This window comes from Simochromis diagramma, unplaced genomic scaffold (genome assembly GCF_900408965.1).
Source record: "Simochromis diagramma unplaced genomic scaffold, fSimDia1.1 OVJJ01000768.1, whole genome shotgun sequence".
Classification (NCBI taxonomy): domain Eukaryota; kingdom Metazoa; phylum Chordata; class Actinopteri; order Cichliformes; family Cichlidae; genus Simochromis; species Simochromis diagramma.
The window spans coordinates 75924-97685 of NW_024387035.1; the positions used below are offsets into that span (position 1 = coordinate 75924).

The 21762-nt window shown below is 39.7% G+C and overlaps 2 protein-coding genes across 2 annotated transcripts; both read right to left on the reverse strand.

Moving 5' to 3' along the window:
* Positions 1-9081: 9081 nt before the first annotated feature.
* On the reverse strand, positions 9082-16902 carry LOC120740780 (H-2 class II histocompatibility antigen, E-S beta chain-like). The gene is made up of 9 exons (XM_040043259.1): positions 16187-16902; positions 15845-16002; positions 14475-14747; positions 13995-14208; positions 13031-13098; positions 12839-12949; positions 11788-11940; positions 10403-10568; positions 9082-9548 (listed from the first exon to the last, which is right to left on the reverse strand). The coding sequence occupies exons 2-9, from the start codon at positions 15897-15899 to the stop codon at positions 9527-9529; spliced, it is 1062 nt and encodes a 353-aa protein (XP_039899193.1). The 5' UTR covers positions 15900-16002; positions 16187-16902; the 3' UTR covers positions 9082-9526.
* Positions 16903-17274: 372 nt separating this feature from the next.
* Positions 17275-20680, reverse strand: LOC120740787 (H-2 class II histocompatibility antigen, A-U alpha chain-like). Its single transcript, XM_040043270.1, has 4 exons — positions 20469-20680; positions 19806-20054; positions 18033-18317; positions 17275-17807 (listed from the first exon to the last, which is right to left on the reverse strand). Exons 1-4 carry the CDS (start codon positions 20614-20616, stop codon positions 17692-17694), a joined length of 798 nt encoding a protein of 265 aa, XP_039899204.1. The 5' UTR covers positions 20617-20680; the 3' UTR covers positions 17275-17691.
* Between the last annotated feature and the right edge of the window lie 1082 nt (positions 20681-21762).

Genomic DNA, 21762 nt, shown 5'->3' on the forward strand with positions numbered 1-21762 from the left:
TTTTAGTGTATTTCCACTTGTACTAGTAGGCCTATGGTACAAGCGGGATTTAGCACGTCTATTTTAATACTCCTATTTGTGGACTGAGTCCTTGTGTTTACGTGTTATTGAAATTGATTATTTGCACTTTGTTCAATTTCTGATAAGCATTTGCATATTATTCCATTTCTTAAAAGGGGTAATATACTTATTTATTTGTGATTAGATATATATGTACAGTGAGTTATTTTGATGTTTACAATGAAAGTGAATTATATGGTGACTATAATTCCTGAATGTTTGCAACCTTGTAGATAATCTTTAATGTTACTGCAGGTTACAAATAATTGAACCTTGATACTGTGAAATTTTGGATATTGATACTTTGACCTTTGAAACTTGATATTTTAATGTTGTACAACGTGACTGAACTGATGATGATTGAATTGATGATAGCTGATCTGAATAGTTGTTACTGCACTGTGACACTACTTTAGTTTAATTTGTGAGAGTTATCCTTAAAGGGCACGTGACATATATTTGGCCATTGTTTATAGGTCAGGTTTTTATATGGGACGAATCCAAAGACCAGGTCAGCGATTCCAGGACCCAGAGTGTTCAGTGTTCACTGGATGGCGAGCCAACTCAAGATCCTAGGAGACGATATACATATACATGCACACTCACGCGCACATTGATGGACTAAAATCCTGTACTGTACTGTACAAGTAGTACGGTAGGACAGACAATCACACACACTCCTTGTCGGACGAATTCTATTGGAATACACCTGTTTGTCATGGGCCCCACCGGTACCATTTGGACTTAAAAAAGACTAATTCTTTTACTTGTGCACAATTTTATTTTATTCAATTTTTTTGCTACTTTGGGGGAAATTTTTATACTTGACATTCTGTTAAAACCTGTTGAAATACTGTGTTGTTTACAAATTTATTTTACAAGGCTTAACATCACTGAAGCACTTTTAAAGCCACACAACTGTGTTTGTCTGGTTTCTCTGCCATTCGTGTACCAGAGCTCTAAGAGTCGTTCTCAGTCTTCTGATATTACTTATTACCTTGGTAATTATCCATTGGTGCTTTATGTAACTCCACGTAAGTGCTATAAATACAAAAAGAAAAAGCTGCAAAACCTATATCAGAAAGTGTCGAATTTAGAAAAACAAAGGAGTACAGGGGTCAAGAGTGAGTATTCTTTGAGTATGGATGTTGCTGTTTTGAAAAGAGTCATGAAGAATCTGCTGTCCAGTATACGTAGAGCCCAAAGCAACTGCACATGTATGAAAAGAAGTTCTTTGCATGGACTTTGAATACATCAATACCATAACGCTCATATTTTGCGAAAGAACAGCACACAGTGGCAGGTTATGCAACCACTCAAAATACAGACAGTTGAGGCAAAACGATATATTATATAATATATTATATTATATATTATATAATCAATCTTTCATTATGTCCCTAAACTTGAAAGAAGCGGTCCTTTTAAAAGATTTATCTGATTAATTCCTTCCTTTTTCTGTGAATTAACAGAAGGACATGCTGACAATATCTACTGTATCCTTTCTAAGTGTGGGATAAATGTTCAAAAAGGTTCGACTATGTGTCTTTGTAAAAGGGTAGGCTAATAAACTGGATTTATCTAATTTATCTCTTTGAGATTATGATTAATAACCAATAAAGTGTGCTTCAAAGAGTACAAGTAGCTCTGGGCTCCTAATAAGCAAGCACACATATGTTTGACAGGTTTTAGATCCAAAAGCTTTCAAGCATTTGAGTCTCTACTTTCAGGTTTTTAAATGCTCTTGCTTTCATACTTTTGCTTATTAATTCATTCAGTTATTAAGTTAATAAAGTATCAACAGTGGACATGGTATCTTTTCTTAACTTGGCTTCTATTATATCTGTAACATGTCCCGATTCGTGATTGAGGTGAGAGACAAACGACCGCAGGTCCAAGTGCGTCAAAACAATGATTTTATTAAACACACGTGTGGGGAGATGAACACTGTCACACAGTCGGCGTCGATCTCCCCCGAACAATACACCAGCAGTTGTTTTTATAATATCAGGGTATCCTTTATGACGCCCCTCGTGCGTCAAAGCAGATAGATAACATGCATCAGTTACAGTAACCACAACCTTTGACACATTCAAAAAGAACAGTTCCTTCCTCTGTTTCTCCGCCAGATGCTTCCTGTTGACCTTCTTACTCTCGCTTACTTCTGGAACTAAACTGTCACTTATGCAGGCCCAAAATAAATGCAGTTACAAGCAACATATGTCTGAACTCTTACCTAGGAACAAGTCTACATACTGTATATGTGTGTACTAAACTGGTTCAAAACATACTTAGAAAACAGGAAATACTTTGTATCAATAGGTAACTTCACATCTGAGCAGACAAGTATCACATGTGGAGTTCCCCAAGGTTCCATCTTGGGACCCCCTCTGTTTAACATTTACATGCTCCCACTGGCACAGATTATAAAGAACAACAAAATAAACTATCACAGCTATGCAGATGACACACAAATATATATCACAATGTCACCAGGAGACCGAGGCCCTGTACAGGCTCTTGGTAAATGCATTGAGGAAATTAATGACTGGTTGTGCCACAATTTTCTCCAGCTAAACAAAAACAAAACTGAGGTAATAGTCTTTGGTGCCAAAGAAAAACGATTACAGGTCACCAGAGAACTTCAATCTATACACCTAAAAACCACAAACCAGGCGAGAAATTTGGGTGTAGTGATGGATGCAGACCTAAACTTAGAAAAACACATTAAGACAATAACAAAGTCAGCTTACTATCACCTCAAGAATATTTCAAGGATAAAAGATCTGATGTCTCAACAGGACCTGGAAAAACTAGTCCATGCATTCATCTTTAGTAGGCTTGATTACTGTAACAGCATCCTTACAGGTCTACCTAAAAAATCAGTCAGACAACTACAGCTCATTCAGAACTCTGCTGCTCGAGTCCTCACTAAGACCAAAAAAGTGGACCACATCAGTCCAGCTCTGAGGTCTTTACACTGGCTGCCTGTCCGTCAGAGGATAGACTTTAAAGTTCTGATGCTGGCCTACAAAGCTCTGAATGGTTTAGGACCAAAATACATCAGTGACCTCCTGACCCAGTATGAACCTTCCAGATCCCTCAGGTCATCTGGATCTGGTCTTTTATCAGTTCCCAGAGTCAGAACCAGACACGGAGAAGCTGCATTCAGCTTTTATGCTCCTAATATCTGGAACAAACTCCCAGAAAGCCTCAGATCAACTGAAACACTCAGTTTATTTAAATCCAGGTTGAAGACTCACCTGTTCTCAGCTGCATTTGAATAAAGCACCAAATCCACACTTTTAAGCTTAAATTTCAAAACTAACATTTTAACTACTGATTTTATCTACTGTTCTGATTTTATCTGTTTTGATTTTATATACTGTTTTGTTTGTTTGTTTGTTTGTTAATTAGTTTGTTTGTTTGCTTGTTTTAATCAATTTTAAATCATGCCTTTTATTTGTTTCTGTTTCTAATGTCTCTGTAAAGCACTTTGAATCACCTTGTTGTTGAATTGTACCATGCAATGCCTCGCCTCACCTCACTCAAAAAACAAAGACATTTTAGAAGTATACTTCCTCACTCATTCTGAGTCATCTGTTACCAAGCAAACTCCAACGCAGCAGGTTGCTGAATACACACAGGCCTCTATTCAGGCCTGTTTCTAGATTATGTGTGGTGTATATGCATTGTAAGCGTGTTCTTTCCATAGCTCTAAGCCACTTTACTCAATAGATCGGCGGGACGTCGCGCCGACCGAAGCTTCTGACCATCAACTATCTGACCGAGCATCAACTCTTTATTAAGCACCAAAATGCAATGTGTATAACATGATTACAGTTGCACCTGCAATGAAAGATTATTATGTGATTATGCTAACACCTGAAATACAGACTTTAATGTAGCATCAACAGCTTCAATAAATGCTTTGATGAAATGATAATTAATGCAATAGTAATGATTATGAATAGTAACAGTAAAATAATTTCCTAATCTCCACAAACACTACAAACTGAGTCATAGAATTCATTCAAATTCATTGTAACTGAAAGAAAGCAAATATAGGCATATTAAAATGTTTCTTTAATACTCTTACTGTATTTATCCTGATCTATTCTAAACCGTTTAGAAAGTTTGTCCAACGGTATGTGAGGAATAACAAGAATTTTTGTTCCTTTTCATGACGTTCCCCCTAAATCCAGGCAACATTAGAGCAACCAAAAAGCAATAGCACAACCTACTGAGCAAATGATGAAATGCACTCTCGATATTTTGCTCTTTATGAACAAACTAGAAAAAAAAAATCACTGATGGAAAAAGAGGAATTTATTTTTAAAAAGTGAAATATTACCATATTTAAAATACACCCATTTTATCTGAATTATTTGCTTAATTCAGATACTGTAATATAAATTTACTGGCCAGTTCATAAGGTACACCTTGCTAGTGTAGACCTACCTTCATTCTTCATATCTCTTTTGAGATTCAACACGTGGAAATATTCACTATTCCAAACTGACATAACTTCATCACACAGTTGCTGCAGATTTGTCAGCTGCACGTCCATAAGGCAAATCTCCCATTCCATTCAAAAGCTACTTTATTGGAGTAACATCTGGTGACTGTGGAGGCCATTTGAGTGCAAAAAACTTCTTTGTCATGATCAAGGAAGCAGTTAGAAATGATCTGAGCTTTGTGGCGCAGCACATTAACCTGTGGTTAAAACTCACAATGAGAACCATATAAAAATAAACACAGGGACTTGCCAGTCTAAGGAGCTTGGAAAGAAAAGCATCTGGAGCAGGGGCGGATCTAGAGAAATTTTCTTAGGGTGGCATGAGGGTGGCATGGAAATCAAGTGGGGTGGCAAAATCAAAACACATATGCAGGCGGTTACATATGGTTAAAATGATTCAAATGCAGTAAGTATACATGTTTTTCATATAAATATCGTCTGTAACTTAATTATTGTCTGTAGCCCACATAATTATACACTTTAGTTACATAAAACATGTGAGTTTTGATCTTATGTACTGTAGCCTGTATAATAAATAAATATGTAGCACAATAAGTATAAAATCCAGAAAGCTACACTACATGGGGCGGTTCATTTACAAACACAAGTCTACCACTGTTTTTGTTAGAAAACAGTCACATTGTTACAGCTTAAATTACACAAAATGTCAGAAATCTGTACTGTCATGAAAACAAATTTAAACGTAATTTTCCATGATTTGTTGGATTAACCCACTGAGGTCTGAAATACAACCGGCTATTTTTGACTCATTTTGAGTTTATGTTTGTATTTCACCCTCAAATTGTTTCATTTTATTTCCCCTTGCCTTGTTTGGTATCATTCCTTTTAGCTCAACTGGATTTAGTTGTTTTTCACTGACATACTGCAATAGTATTACTGATCTGAAATCACACAAAGAACTTAAAATCCTAGTAGTATTTTTTACTGTAAAAAACCCCACAGACATGTTGAGTAAATGTTTATAACTTGAAATGCAAATATAAACTGTACATTTTGTAAACATATACAACTATTTATCTATTTATTTATCAACTAAAATGCAGCCATTACACCTGCTGTTTTTTTCATTTTGTACAACCATTTAAACAAATTACTAAAACTAAAATTAGAGAACAATCAGGTGTCGCAATAAGATGCCCCACAAATGATGTGTGCCAGTAAAAAAAAAAAAGTTTGTGGATGATTGAGCATGCATCAAGACATTTGTGGCTCTAACTGCTGAAATGTAACATCTCCAATATTGAATACAGACTTTAATTGGGTAGTTGTGCATGTGGGAGAGGTGATTGCAGGAGAATTGTGTTTGAATCCCCCACAACAGATTCACATCTTGAGATTCAAAGACAGTAAAATCGTCAAACACAAAAATAGATCAACACCCATATATATGAAGAAAAAACAGGCAGTGGCATCAGGAATCAAGAAGAGGTTTTCCTTCACGACTATTACGTTGACTGACAGCATTTGTCAATTAATGCCAGTAAACAGAGTTGATCTTCTGATCCTTGTTCATACTCATGTCCAAATAACACTGAGCATTTCTGAAACAAGGTCGTGAGACAGGCACAGAGTGGTACAGTCTGGAGGGGCTGCTTTGCATCCTCAGGACTCCCTGTTTGGGGGGTGCTCCAGTTTGCACATGTCTGACTTATTGACTTTATTCTAAAGAGAATACTATACTATTCTACAGAGAGTACCATTCAACAGACCAATGATTCTGTCTTTCAGCAGCACATTTAGCAAGTGCTTTGCAGTAGATATAATCGCCCACCAGATGGCGACAAAATGTGAAACACAGTGAGCTGAGGCGTGCACACACAAACACATATATGTAAACAGAGCACTCATTTTGTAACTTAAGATTATCCTTAATAATTAATGATTTACTGGATATCCAACACACAGCAACTGTGCACCCTTTAGTCAGAGTAGTTTAGAGTGCAAAAACCTGCTGATATCTCAATTCTGTGTTTGTGGAGTTGACTAAACGTATAACACTGTCGGTATATTATGTGAGAAACAAAGACATTACTTAATCCTTAGGTTTAAATAATGATAATATGACTCCCAAAACGCCTAGACTGTGTAGAAAGTGAGATGGAGCTTTTATGTTCCAGGCAGATAAGACATATTGTTATCCTGAGAATAGAAACGAGAAAGAGCTATCAATCTGTCATCCTTTCCATGTCCAGGCCGGGTGAGGTTTCCTGTGTTGAGTCAAATGGGTTAGGGCCACATTACTATGTCAAATATACCATTCAACATTTTATGCTTTTACGGGTGTTTAAGAGGGAAAATGCTCCTACATTTTTTTAATGCAGAGCCTTATTCTGGTTGGTAGTGAAGTATTTACGTTAACCTCTTAATAGTTTTTTATCTTGTCCCTTTCGTCTCACTTCTCTCTATCACCTTTTCTATCCCTTTGAAGAAATGAGGCTTCATAAATGTTAAAGAGGTAATTAATATTTTTCAGTTGCAGTGAATAGAAGAAGCAATAAAAATACAACATAAACCAGTGACACACTCCGTGGGCCTGGTGCACCCTGGAGGGGCCGAAACACCTGATGAATCGATGGACGATGTGTCCCAAATTATATTTTGATAATCCTGATCAGATCTCTAATCCCTAAAGCTAACCAAGGAAAAATGGCAGCTTGGGTAAAAGACTGAAAGTTACGGCACACAATGTTGTGCGCTGCTGGTAAAGTTTCTGGGCTGCCCTTCCTCAACACAGCCATCCTTCAAGATTTCCTCCATTTAATGCAATGCATTATCAGGGATTGTAACGTCTAGTCCTTTTACTGAATGTTTTTCTTGAACTTTAATACTATAATTGAAGTATGTGGGCTAGAAAGTGGGACCAAGGAGGAATCATGTAAAATTCATACAATTTGTGTTTTTTTTCAGAGACACTCATAGTACAGTCAGTGTTAGTCATTAATTTCTGACCCTAGCTCGTAGTGTATCACTCAGATCTTATAACTGAAAGTGTAGCATCATCTCTGAGGAGACAAATAAGAAGAACTTTTATATTAATACAGTATACTTGGCCAATAAACACGATTCTGATTCTGAATAGTTTGAAATGTTTGTTTAAACACATTGGCTGCATATTTTTGTAAACAGCTGCAAAAAACATTGTTGTTTGCATAACTCAGTAACTTTTTTGAAGGAGTAACTATATAATTAATTGCCCAACATTGATCATTATTTACTGTATTTTGCAGACAGAGAGTTACAGACTCTCTTATTTTAACTTCCAACAGTGTTAACATACTACACAGGTCATGAACAAGATTTTTTTTTTCATTTTCATTGTAAGTGGGCTAAAGCAGTTAATTAAAAGTAGTCTAACATAAATGCTGTAACTTGATTACTTTAATAAACATGTAACTTGGATGGATTGGATGCTGGCGTGACCACAGTGCACACGTCTGCTGCTGCTCACAGTGGTCCAAGGGGCTGCTCAGGGAGTTTGTGTGTTCAGACACGTGAACCATCAGAGGGAACATTGCTTCAGACCCTTGGTGGAAATTTAGACCAACTGTGAAATTGGAATACAGTTGTTCCCAAACCCAAACAACCTCTTCCTCATGCTCTGATATCGCCAGCTCCACCCTTTGAGCCTCCTCCTCTTTTTCATCAACATCAGACACTGAGTGGTCAGCAGACATCGAGGAAGCCTCCAGAGATAGAAGTTTCAGTACAGAGAGTTACTATGTGCACCTGCTGAAGGCAGGTGAAGCTTCATTATCTTATTCATCATATTCAGCATGCAGATGGTTTACTGCTGAGCTGCAGGATGTCAGCAGGTGAGTAAAGAGCAACACAACAAAAGCTGTTTCAAACAACAGCCATCACATACATGATGATCTGTGTCTGAGTGTGTTGCTGTGAATTATGGGACAGCATTATATGCTCCTATTTTATAAAGGGCGGTCCAGTGTGTCCTCCTAAAGGAGGTAATAAAGGAAGAGCCAGAGCTCCCTTCCTTGGTTTTAGAAGATTCTCCAGCTGTGATTGTGGCACAAAGTCACAAACTGAGAAAACGGACCATCAAACTGCAACACAGCAGTCAAAAACACACCACACTGATTTGTTCTGATGCTATAAGCTGAGAAACATCTGTAGAAAGACAGCAGTGAGTGACGGCACCACAGCATCTGAACCTGATGGAGTCAGCAGCACACACACTCAGGAGATTCTCACCTTCACCTCCGACTCTCTGTTTGACTCCGGCTGCTCTCAGTTCAGGATCCAGAGCTTCATCCTGGGTCCACTGACAGGGTCAGGATGAGATAAGGTTTGTTTTTTTTAGTCCTCGGCCTGCTGTGATTGGCTGCTCACAGAGGTGAGAGGTCAGCATGTGCTGTCTGTTTGATCTGCTTAACTTTATTAACAGCAAAGTAAACACACGCCCACACCGCAGAGCCTAAACAGCTCTCTGTCATTACAGGGTTTGAAAGAAGAAACCGATCACATGACTGTGGAAACAGATTTATTGAGAAAAGAATGAGGAAGTAAAATCCAGCAAACAGCTGACAGTGTCTGAGTCTGGGTTCATCTCTATGTGCGTGTGCGTTTGTTAACACTGGAAGGTCCCACACAGACAAACACCCACAGAGCTCCGCCCCCTCCAGCCTGACAGCCAAACAAAGCAATAAAAGACTCAGTTTCCCAGCACACACCTGGCTTTCCTCCAGCTCAGGTCCATCAGGAAGAAGCTCACCTGGTTGGCTGGTGTAAAGACTCTAAGAATACTCTGCACACACATGATGAAATCTCTAAACACATTGAGACTCCAGCAGATCCACCACAGTCCACATGCAGCCTGACTCAAAGAGCCTGGATCAAACACAGAGCTTCCAGCTGCTGCAGCTTTACTTCCAGCTGACAGACAGAAGCAGAATCCACAATCAGGATCAGCTACTGGGAACCAGCATCAGTCCTGGGGCACAGAGAGAGGAAACATTGTTAGACCAGGTCTGACTGCTTTGGACCAGGAGCTGTACAAACCTGTACTGCTTTAACCAACGCTGGTGTGCGCCAGCAGGAGCAGGTGCTGGGTTTATCTGCTGTGTTTGTAGCATCAGATTCAAATCATATATGGTTTGGGGGGGCTGAGGGGCCCCGGCTCTCATCTTGTGTCATTAATTTGTAGATAAATAGGTGTGACCTGCTTTCCTGTATTTTTTTAGGCTTTCAAAAAACAGTTTTTTTTTTTCCACAGTAGGAATGATCTTTAACTGTTTGGCTGCACAGAATCAGAAACATTTTCTATTAAAAGCAAAGAAAAACTGAAGAATGTCAGCTGAGACAGGAGTTCTCCTCACAGATGACTCATACTGAGCTTAGCTAATGATGATACAGGGCATCGCTCTGTCTCTGCTCATACTAGTGTAGCTCATCCAGCAGTCCTGTTTCTGTCTCTTAGTCCTGTCTGCTCTCTTTCACAGTTATCACAGTTTATAAAAATCTCAGTGCACTTTTATAAACTGTGAATGTGCCCACTGCTAATATGTAGAAGCAGTTGTATTAAAAACAAACTGTTGCAATTAAAAGCCCAGAATGACTCATCCACATCACAATCCTGACACTGAGCCTGATGTAAACTGGTGTTTCCTTTCATTCATACAGGAGCTCACCATGCAGGCACACGTGTGGTTACACACAGAGATCCAGCCCTCAATGTTCCTGGCAGTTTCATCTTCTGGTTTAAATAAAGCCACCCTGCAGCCCGAGTCTCTTTATAAACCATCTGCTCCTCATCCTTTGTACCTGCACTCAGAGCTGTGGACTCACCTGGGCTCCAGCTCATCTGGTAAAGTCTTCTCAAGCAAATCAGCTGCTTTTATCGCTTTAGCAGAAGCGACCTTTTTGGGGTAGAAGTCGTAGACTTTGTAGAGCAGCATGGCAGGATGATGACCACCAGGGGGCGTCATGGCATGAACACCAATCAGCGGCATCACTGGAACATAATAATGACAATTTAAACATCACAGTTTCCTGCATCCCTCCCTCGCTGTGTGGCTCCCTCACACAGCTTTCCAATGTTTCACTCTTAATCTGGAATTATAATTTATCTTATTTAAGCTTTATTTACACAGGTAGTCCCACTGATACATGATGTCTCGTTTATAAAGAGACCTGCTTCAGACAAACATATTAAAATGACTACAATAAAAAAATAGTCTTATAACTAAAATGGTCTAATGTTTCCACTGATGAGTCATTTATACATCTTTTAAAGTCTGTAAGTAAAGTTAACTAAGAGACCTGCAAGTCGTGCATTACGCTCTATGCAGTTCTGTATGAACTGAAGCATCCTGCATAAGGCCCATGAGGACCAGTCAACCAGAGAGTATAAAGTACAGTGGTGTGCTGGATCTGCGCTGTGTGATAAACAGACTCCAACAGATGGAGAGAATGAGCAGAGACAATAATCATATCACTGAAATCCAGGAGAGCTGGATGGTGTGGTAGCAACAAGAAGAAGCCCAACTACACTACAAGACCTGAACACAGACCTTTACATTAACCCGCACACCACCGCCTTTTCTCGGACAGCAGAGTGATGAACGTTAAATCCACCAACTGCCACGTCTTTAATCACTATAAAATTAGATAACTGACTTTCAGATACGACAGTTATGTCAGCACTACTTGAACAGGCCCAGACTCTAAGTATATCCATCTTAGGCAGCGAGCTATGAGCGTTTATATCAAGGATGTGGAAACCAGGCAGTTGGTATATCACACACAGCCAGGGCCTAGCCTTAACACCAGAGAAAAAGAACAAAACATGATCATTAAGCACTTTTAAATCTTCTGGTAAACAAATAACGACAGTAACAAGTATAGCTGACAGCACGGGTCTCAACAGCAATCACAATACAGTAAGAAATGCACCAAATCCAGAGACGCCTGGCACCCTCAACCCACACTGTTGGCTGTACCCAAAGCTGCTGCTAGCTGCTGTCAGCTGTTGCTCCCCGTCTGGTGCTAAACGACGTAATGACTTCTCTAATATTTTCCCATGTGGCAAAGCTAACCAGCAGGCTCTGCTTTACTGCAACACAAAGATGAAACCGTCACAGTGTGCAGGTGTTCATTCAGGAACTGATTAATCAGTGAGGACCTGAGCTGTCATGTGATGATCTGATGATGTCACAGAAACAGTGAGTCACCTGACTTAGGCAGAACATTTGTGAAGCAGAGCTCAGAGTCGGGTTTGAAGAACATCTCCTTCTGAGGTCTCCACAAGCTCAGAGCTGCAGCATCTTTGTTCCAGTCCTCTGGCTGCTTCTCACTGAACTTGTGAGCCAAAGGTGTATATCCATCTGTAACAGTGAGAGCAAGGGTCAAAGGTCAAAGAGTGACGACTCAGGCTGAACTGATACACGCCACAGATCTAATGTTTCATGCTGCTCAGACTTTGGCTTTGGTAAAGTAATACTGGCAGGCACCACAGCTACTCCTCACCTTCCTGGTATGCACCTATGGTACAAATGTGAAGATCCTAAGTGATCAGGGAAACGCTTGGATTCAAACTGGGCCGAGGTTTTTATTATAAACTCGTATTTCGCCTCCTTCTCGAGTTACCACTGCTAGCCTGGTGGGGAGACGCCATACTTCTTTCATGACCGAGAGGTAGAAACTGCCATTAGAGAAAGAAACTCAACGATCTAACTGATCCAGGCAATCCAACCATCCCTTAGCTCAAGTTATCCTGACTCTGAACAAGCCCTTTAGAAGGGCCATCAGCTTCTGGAAGTCATGGATCCTCTTTCCTTTTCTGCAGGCAATATTTTCCACGGGTTTGTGAGATTTCAAACATCGTAAACTTGGAAATTCTTTGCTGACGTGTTTGTGGTGTGACACAGCGGAGAGAACCACAGATTTATCTGTGGTTATATTGAGTTATTAATCAGTGTCTGCTGGCAGAATAAGACATAAATGTAAGTATCTTTAATATTTAACTGACCTTTAGCCTGATTCATGTGGAAATTTCTCACATATCAGATTTAAAAACAAAGGTCCTCTTACAGGGCCCTGTGGGGCCCCACTATTACTACAATCTCAAAGGACATCAGACAGAGAGGAGAGATTCTGAACTCTGACCCTTAATAATTCTAATTTTCATGCTTTGTTTGTGATTTAAATCATCCTGCTGATGAACATCAAACTCATATGTTGTGGTACGAACTGGCTTCAGTTTGGTGTGAGTGCTGCTCTGACCTCTGCTGCACATCCTTGTGTAGATGACTCCAGCCAGGAAAAAGAGCAGACCCAGGATCAGCCCAAAGGCTCCAACGATCATCAATTTCTTGGATTCGGACATGGACGGGACTGAGGACACACAGGTGAGAGTCACACAGGTGGACAGACACACAGGTGTGTACAGGTGTGTAGATACAGACAGGTATTTACCCCAGTCAGTAACCAGAGGTCTCTCCAGGCTGGCGTGCTCCACCTTACAGGAGATCTTCTCTCCAGACCTACAACACAAACCAACATCACTGACTCTCACGCTGAACTACAATTCGTGACTTTTCGTTTTCCAGCCTAATTCTATTTCCTGCTGTAGCACTCTGAAGTAACAAAAGGGAGGTTTAGTTGGCATGGCTGCACAATTATTTTGAACCTGGAGACTCAATGCTTTTTATGGAATCATAAGATTTGTTCATTTCATCATTTTACATCTTGTAGAAATGTGTTCCAAGCGACTATCTCCGTCATCCAGGTGTAAAGGCTTAGTCTTTAGCACTGGTCCTTTAGAACAGGAGGTTCATGATGTGTTAGCTCAAGTCCATCACAGGCTCAGTTTGAGGAATTCTCTGAAATTTATTACGTGACACATCAACATGTAGGGAAATGTTCATATTCACTAAGTGAAAACAAAGAAATTGTCATCACGTGTTTATTGCTTTGTTAAAAACAATCTTGGGGACTTCCTATTTTTTGCTCTGCTGAATTCAGACAGTTCCTGCTGAAACACTTGGCTCAGAAGAAATGGGAACTTTGGGTGAATTTAGTTGTAGCAGGAATGAGGAAGGAAAAGAGGGAAGAGGTTTCACAGGCTGAGCTGTGAACATCTGCATCTGTGGATCATTTTCATTTTATTCAAACAAAAGTCAGTGAGCTGGAGACACAGACCAGACTGAGCTAAATAAGTCGAGGGCGCCCAAGGATCAGACCAGAGCTGTTTTATTAAAAAAATGAATTTGGAAGGTGATCTGTGCTGATGCTGGAACTATCCTGGAGAAAGTAGACATGAGACTGAAGAAGCTCCACAGCATCAGGGAAAAAATAAGCAGGTGACAGAAAACATTAAAAACTTACAAGAATAAATTAGAATCAGCAAGTCCTGTTAGCAGGCGCAAACTAGACTCACCTGGGTGTGTACTCCAAGTAGGAGTGGGTCTGGTAGAACCAATCAGCATCTGGAAGCTCATCAGTTGTTGTGGTGTTAGAGGTTACTTCCTGTCCGTTTCTCAACCAGCTCACTTTGATATATTTGGGGTAGAAGTCGTAGACGCTGCAAGCCAATATGGCAGGATGATGATCAATGGGAGGCTTCGTCCAGTGAAGTCTGACGAATGGTTTCGCTGGAACATGAAAATGACTTTGGTAAATTTTGCAACAAACTAAAGCAGGACGCCACAAACCACAGACACTCCAGTGTGACGTCAAATAGGCCAAAGCTTTAATGTTGAGCAGAGATCATGTAGCTTTAACTGAACGTGTCACATTAAACCTTCAGCAGTGTTACTGTAAACTGTGCAGAAGGTCCAGGCAGGAGTTGTGTTGATGATGCATCAGTGTGATGATGTTTATATGATGATCCGATGATGCCACAGAAACACTGACTCACCTGATTTTGTCAGAACACTTCGGTACCAGAGGTCAATGTTTGGTGTGCAGTACGTCTCCTTCTGAGCTCTCATTGAGGCGAGCTGTCCAGGATCCTTGTTAAAGTATTCTGCCTCCCTGACACCGTACTCGGTGTATCCAACAAACTTCCCCACACTGCTGTCAAACCTGACATACTCTATCCTGTTGTAATAGTAAGATCTGATGTACGCTATGTCCCGCAGCTCAGTGGAGTTAAACAGGCAGCGGGATGAAGTGTAATACTCGTATCCATCTGAAACACAAAGAGCAGAGAGTCACTCAGGCTGAGCTGGTCCTCCCACACACACTACTGTCAGGAGTTACACACAGCTACTGTTGGAGCACCACAACAGCAACATCATCACTGTCACATCATTTCAAGTACAATATGTCACTTTTAGTTATATAGTGCCATCTCACAACAGCAGTCTGCTAAGGTGCTTTACATTGTAAACACTCAATGTTAAACAATGTTAAACGTTAGACAGCAAACTCCAACAATCACATGACCCCCTATGGGGACTGCTAATGATTTAGTGCAGTTGTGCTGTATAAACACATGATATGGTATAGTATTGCTGTGGTTTGCACATTTGTACAGGCTGTGTCTGGTTTGAGACCAGGAGGACACACAGCTCTCTGTCAGGAAGAACATCCAGTGTAAAAGGTTGCAAATCAGTGCATCACAATATTACACATATCACTTCATACATTTCATAACTGACGTCATCCACTAAAAACAAAATAGAAATTATAAGTGATATATTGAAAAACTGTGCAAAACAAATATTATATCATAACAAATGATAAAGTTTATGTCCAGTAAACTGTCTGAACACTGAGGTTACTTTCAGTGACTGATTAATCTGATGATTGGTGTATTCATTATTAACCTCCTAAGCCCCGAACTCTTCCACAACATGCATTTTTAATTTCTCTTTGATATTTGGGCTGATTGGGGCCCGATGACTGTAAAAACAAAGAATTACAACATTTTGTTTTTACTTTATTTTTGTTTTTATGAAAAATCAGAGCCAACTATGAGGATATTCATTTAAAATTTTGATAGAACAGGTCCCAGGAGGTTAATGTGAAGAAGTGAAAAAGGTAAACAAAGTAGCCAAATGATGTTTGTGTTTGATCTCATTTGACTCTGTCAGCTGATGAAAACAAGTGATCTAAACAATCACTGAAGAAATGGAACCAGCTCTGAGAGGAAGAGGAGGATCATCACAGGTTAAGGACAAAAAGCTAATCCCAGCTCATATGTCACGTTCATTTATTGATTTAGACTCTTTGAACATACATGTGAGTGTATTGATTGAATGTTGATGAGTGTATGTGTAATACTTGCTCTGCAGAGGATGATGAAGAAGAGGCTGACGCAGAGAAAATATGAATCCATGTTGAGTTCTCCTGACAAACTCTGACAGTCTGACTGAACACAGTGCTAAAAACCAGAGGGCATGTCACATGATCTGCAGCATCATGTGTTGCCAGGAAGAAATCTGTGACAGGAAACCAAGAAATGAGCTTTAATTTATTCAGCTGGAAATGCTCTAACTCGAACAGACTTCCTCTGAAATACCAAAAAAGACCAAAATCTGATCATTTATTTAACTTTTAAATAATGGAATAACTTCAAACATATTATGAAGTCTAGATAAAAAAAATAAATAAAAAAAATAAAACCTTTTTTCTTTCCTTTTGTGTGCGTCAGCCAGAGAGCGCCCAAACATCCCGCAGCTCACAGTTTACACCCTCAGCACATTCTTTCACTTCTCATCTTAGTCACGTGTTCATGGTTCACATATTAAAGTGGTGGAGACAATACTCAGCATCTAACTTGCTCCAAACAAGTGTAGAGAGGGTAAACATTTTTATGGCATGTAGTTTCAGATGAAACTTTTTAACAGATCAATAAATACACACACAGTGTTTATGCAGCTTCAGTTCGTCCTGTTGGCTAAAGGTACACTTACTTTATTTCCAGGGAGAGAAACTAATAATAATGTGATAAAGATGTAAGAAAGAGAGGACAGAGGAGGAAGAGCAGAGAAGATGATCAGCAAGCGGTTTCTTTTAGAAGGAAGTGACACAAGACTTCGATGGATTTAAAAAAAACAATATTAAGTGTGTCACGGCCTGAAGGTGACTGAAAGAAGCCAGTAGTTTGGAGTCTGGAGGCTTCATTCTGAGTGAAGTCAACAACAGGACTGTTCAGTATCTGACTGACCAAATCAGGGGGTCTTTGCAGCCTGACTGGTGGTTGTGGAAGCTGAGAACATCTTACACTAAAGCCTGTGCATGTTATCAATATATCAAAATAAATGTTTGAGTTATTAACACCCGCACTGGTAGCGACTCAGCTTTTAGTCTGTAAGCTGACATCGCCGACTTTGTTCCTTTTTGTTGTTGATCTTAATTTGCTTTTGTTCTGCATTTTTTCTAAAACACATCTCAGCATTAATGCCAACGCTGAGTACATCACAACATGCTAAGAAGAGACAAAGACGGAATTTATAATACAAAATTAAAGAAAAATGTCCCCACTGTTTATTGTCACAGTGTTTATTAATCAAAGTGGGATTTAAGGTTAACTTGTGTTGAATTCATCCTTTCTGTGGAAGGTTGCCTCAGAACGCCGTCACCATGTGGCTCAACTCAGTTTGAGTCTTTTCTTAAAATGTAATCAGGTTTAATTTGTTCAGGTTCCCGTGCAAGACCTTTGAAACAATTAATGGAAATAGAAGTCTGATAAGGCCTGAGGTTTTTTAGCCTTTCTTTTAACCAGATTTTTATTTGTTTTTCAGTTTTGCTGCTCCATAAAAAGAATGAATTTAATATCACAAAGAAACATTCAGTTATTTTAATTCAAAAAGTCACGAGCTTCATCTTCATTCTGCACACAAGAAAAATCAGCTCACCAAATACAGCATGAGACCGTTCCACAACAGAAACATTCAGAAACACACTGAAATCAAAGTTTCCTCAGGAAATCTTCAATGATGTGAAACTCTCTGTTTCACATCAATAATCAGTCCCAGTGAGGATGAGGAGGGTCTGACATCATTCGGACCAGCTGCCACAGTTTTCCTCCACATGTTTCATTTGTAATGAATCATATAAAAATCAGTTCATCAGAGGATGGTGTCTGCCTCAGAATTTATTAAAACATTAGCATCAACCGATCAGCATCACTTTCTTCCTCGGATGAAGAGATAGATTCCTGCTGCCACGCCGAGGACACCGACAGTCAGACCCACTCCACAAAATATTGCAGGTCCCAGAATGGATTCAACGTCGTCCACCTCTGCAGAGACAGAGAGAGACGTGGACCTTCACATCTGTAAACAGTCAGTCTCTGTGCTGGGACCAACACTTTCTGCTTGTTTTTATATTTCACATCATATTATTAGAGATCATTGAACACACTTCCATTGCTTTGCGCACATGCAGCCTTTGCCTTAGAATATAACTCACCTTGTGATTACTGTTGTTGGTACATTTTATAATAAACTGAACCTGACATACTCACCATAGATTTTGGTAACTGGTTGGGTCAGGGCCACATGCTCCACTGTGCAGGCGTACACATCTCCTCCCTTTGGAACAAAGTCCAGTTTGGACGTCTGGCTGAAGGAACCATCCTTGTTGGATAAGGGAACAGTGATGCTGGTTCCTTCAACCACTTTCTTTGTGTTCTTGCTCCAGGTGACGTTAACGGGAGCAGGATAGAAACCAGTCACGTGACAGATCAGAGTGTTCTGGACTCCAATCTCCACATTTACTATAGTGTAGATTTCCACACTGTCAGGAGCATCTGTGCACAAACACATACAGTTTGCTCACAACACCGCGCGACAGGCTGCACTCAATAACACGAGAAAACAAAAAACTGAAAGAATCAGAAGCTTCTGCTGCTGAACTCCAGTTTCTAGAGAAAATGGAAAAAACACAAATGTGCAAAAACTGATTTTTTTTGTTGGTTTCATGTCATGTGATGAAGTGGAAATACATACTGTAGGTTCCCTATTTCATTTCATAGGAAGCATTATATTTCCATAGCATAAGATAATATAAACTAAGATATGAGAAGAAGATTTTTAGTTATCCAGAGAGAAATTCTTTTGTCATAAACATAAGAGTGCTAAACAGAGCTGCTAGTAAGTAGATCATCTTTGTTCTTAATCAAAGACATGAGTCTGATCAACGTCTTAGCAGAATGATGTCGTCTATTTCTGCTCATCATCATCGCTGTGTTGGATTATGATTCTGAGAAGGATTTGGGCGTCCATCATTTACCAGGCGGACTGCAGATTCTTAAGCCTTTAAGGTTCTCCCTGTGAATCGTAGCTTCCTTTTTATTTTCAATAACACAGAGCACTGAGGTGGAACATACCTACACTACTGGAAGGGCCTATCTCACCACCAACCTCTCTCCTCCAAAGCTAGGAACAACATCACCATTAGTTCAGAGTGGGTTCATTAAGTAATTAGAATCGATTATTATTTTTTTAATCTGCTGTTAAAGTCTAAACTGTGTCTAAACTTCCCTTTCTAACTTTTTGTGAAACAATAAAGGTGTGAATTTGAGTATAAATGTATTTAAGTCCAAATAGATCTAACTGGTTGCTCTAGCAAGTAAAATCTTCCCCTGAAGCCTGCGGTCTGGGCTTCTAAAACCATCCCTGGTTAACAAGTCCCACGATCTAGACGGGGCTGTCATAACATACGTGACTGATAGGAACCGACTTGCAAGGCCACTCAGGTTTGTTCATGTCTTTCTCAAAAAAACGCATTAATAGTTTGCAGGAACTAATTACTGAAGTTAACTCAGAAAGATGAATTTAGAAAATATTTTCTGTTTCTTCACAATACTTGGAGATTTCTCAACAATCATTTCACACACGTTGCTGTTTTTTTTAAGATAACACTAACTCACCAAATTTGGATTATCTTTGTGTGTTTTTGTTCTAGTTTACATCTGTAATCTGGTGAATACAGACACTTTGTGAGCTTGGATTAACCTCAGGATAACACCATTATTCTGTTGTTTGCATCATATGTTATTTAAAACTAGAGTGAGCCAACTACATACTGTACACCTGAGTGTCAGGATAATGACAGCAAAGCTGATCTAACCTGTCAGCCTGTCACAACTGGATCTCCGCGATTTATCTGCCATAAAGCTCTTGTTGTTGTTTTTCATCACTTTAACAGAGTGAAATATTTACAGGATTTACTCCCAAGCTGGAAACGTGCTTCTGTTCTTTACATGTGGACTGTGCGGTTGATGAGTTATGTTTACCGAGTTCTTTGGGGAAGTCCTTCATAGCTGAACGAGCCACCTTCAGGTTTTGTCTGCAGATCTGTTGATTAGCCACAGCTTCTTCATACATTCCTTCCTGCCAGTGTGGATGATCTGCAAAGGCTGGCAGAGAATCAACACCTTTCTGTTTGTTGAAGTCTGCGTACCAGACCACCTCATCATCCAGTATCAGCACATCCTCTCCATCAGTGTCTGAACAGCCACTGATGGAGTTCATCTCGTAGAGACCTGAGGAGAACAGAGAGCTTATTCAGTGTCTGTTATTCAGTGCTGACTGTCAGCAACTGTGAGTCACACAGGAACCATCAGCCTGATGCTTTAATCCTCAAATATAAAGTTCATTACAATCTCTTTATTTTAAACTATTAGTCAGGCAACACGTATGTTGTTAAAAATGTGTGTTTTACATTTGTGTTTTTCTGATTTTTTTTGTCAGACTGGGGAAGAGTGTTTGTGTTGTGGAAAAGCTCATATTTAGACAAACAGTGTCCCAGTAATCAGCTGGTGAAGTTTAACGATCACGTGATAAATGTGTGCGCGTGCTCGTCTCTTTTGTTTCGGACTTCTGACAGAGTTCATTTGCTCACTAATATTTTTAATAAGTTCATTAAAACAGAGTTAATGAGTGATTTAGAGACTCACCGTAAGCGGAGACACAGAGGACCGAAGAGAGGACGAGGAGCAGCACCCACACCTTCATCTTTATCATCATCAGCAGGAGCTCTGTGACTCTCTGAATGTCTGCGAGCTCGTACACAAACATCAGCCAATCACAGAACAGGGACCACATGATGTCATCGGTGTCCAGGCAGACAGAGGCACCAGGCCCACAAACACACACAGACACATAGAAAACAGAAATTAATAATGACATTATAATAAACTCATTTTGATCAGAGCCCGATGAAGATCACATGGATGGAAAAGAAAGATTTAAAAAACAAACAAACGGAGCAGGTGGTCAGGTGACTCAGATGGTCAGGTGATCTGCAAATGCAGGTGCGCTGAGGACATCTGGTGGACAGATGAAGAACTGCAGAGGTGATCTGCTCAAACCTTTAGTCCAGGAGGAGTCGGGGTTCCTCCTGTGAAGGGTGGAGCAGCTGTGATGGCCTCATCCTTCTGCTGTGAGCTTAGATGGACCATAATCAGTCTCTGAGAGGCTGAATCAGCTCCAGTCCTGCTCTGTCTCTAAACTACAATCTACTGAACCCTGAGATAACTTTAAAAATCCCAGAGACTTTTGGAAAAAGCTGAAATTGAATTCATGTTGATTTTTCATCCAAATCTTCATTAAGGTTCAAGACTGAAATCTAAGTGTTAAATAAATGTTAAATCAATGTTAAAATACTGATGAAGCCTGACAGTTGTTCTCTAATAACTGATGACCCGTTTATGGCACGCGTATTTATTTTTTTGGCCACGCTTAAATTGTGTAGTTCATAATATAAATGTATGATGCAATATTATTTTGGTGATTTTATACACAATTATGTTCAATATATATGGTTACTTGCCTCACTTTGTAATTTTATGTCCAACATTTAAATTATTTTTACAGTAACCTTGGTTGCTGTTTACAGAGAGAGTGTTTATGGTATGGTGGTCCTTGTGCCATGTGCATTGAGGATTCAAAGTAAAAGTTGATTGCACATTGTCCTGTTGGTATTTATTATGGAAAAGCATGTTTGAGATAAACTGTAGACTGAAGTACAGCCACAGCCCAAAGAGATACACAACAAAAAGCAGAAAACCAGAAGGTTGCATACTTACAGTTGACCAGGTGACATCAAAGATGTTGAAAAGTCATGGATTTATGAAATTAAACCTACTATCAGTTGGACTGTTTTATATCACCCATCTGAAAGTGGTACATCCCATGAGAAAAAGTCTTTGGTTTATGGCAGGCTGCCAAACTGCAACTAATAGTCACAAT

Excerpts from the sequence above, each read along its gene's own strand:
- LOC120740780 (XM_040043259.1), bottom strand. The coding sequence starts at position 15,899 with ATGGATTCATATTTTCTCTGCGTCAGCCTCTTCTTCATCATCCTCTGC. Across the intron at positions 14,748-15,844 it reads CATCATCCTCTGCAGAGCAA|ATGGATACGAGTATTACACT; the intron begins GTATTACACATA and ends TTTGTGTTTCAG. Across the intron at positions 14,209-14,474 it reads AAGTGTTCTGACAAAATCAG|CGAAACCATTCGTCAGACTT; the intron begins GTGAGTCAGTGT and ends TTCATGTTCCAG.
- LOC120740787 (XM_040043270.1), bottom strand. The coding sequence starts at position 20,616 with ATGTGGTCCCTGTTCTGTGATTGGCTGATGTTTGTGTACGAGCTCGCA. Across the intron at positions 18,318-19,805 it reads GGACTTCCCCAAAGAACTCG|ATGCTCCTGACAGTGTGGAA; the intron begins GTAAACATAACT and ends GTTTGTGCACAG. Across the intron at positions 17,808-18,032 it reads ACCAGTTACCAAAATCTATG|AGGTGGACGACGTTGAATCC; the intron begins GTGAGTATGTCA and ends CTGTCTCTGCAG.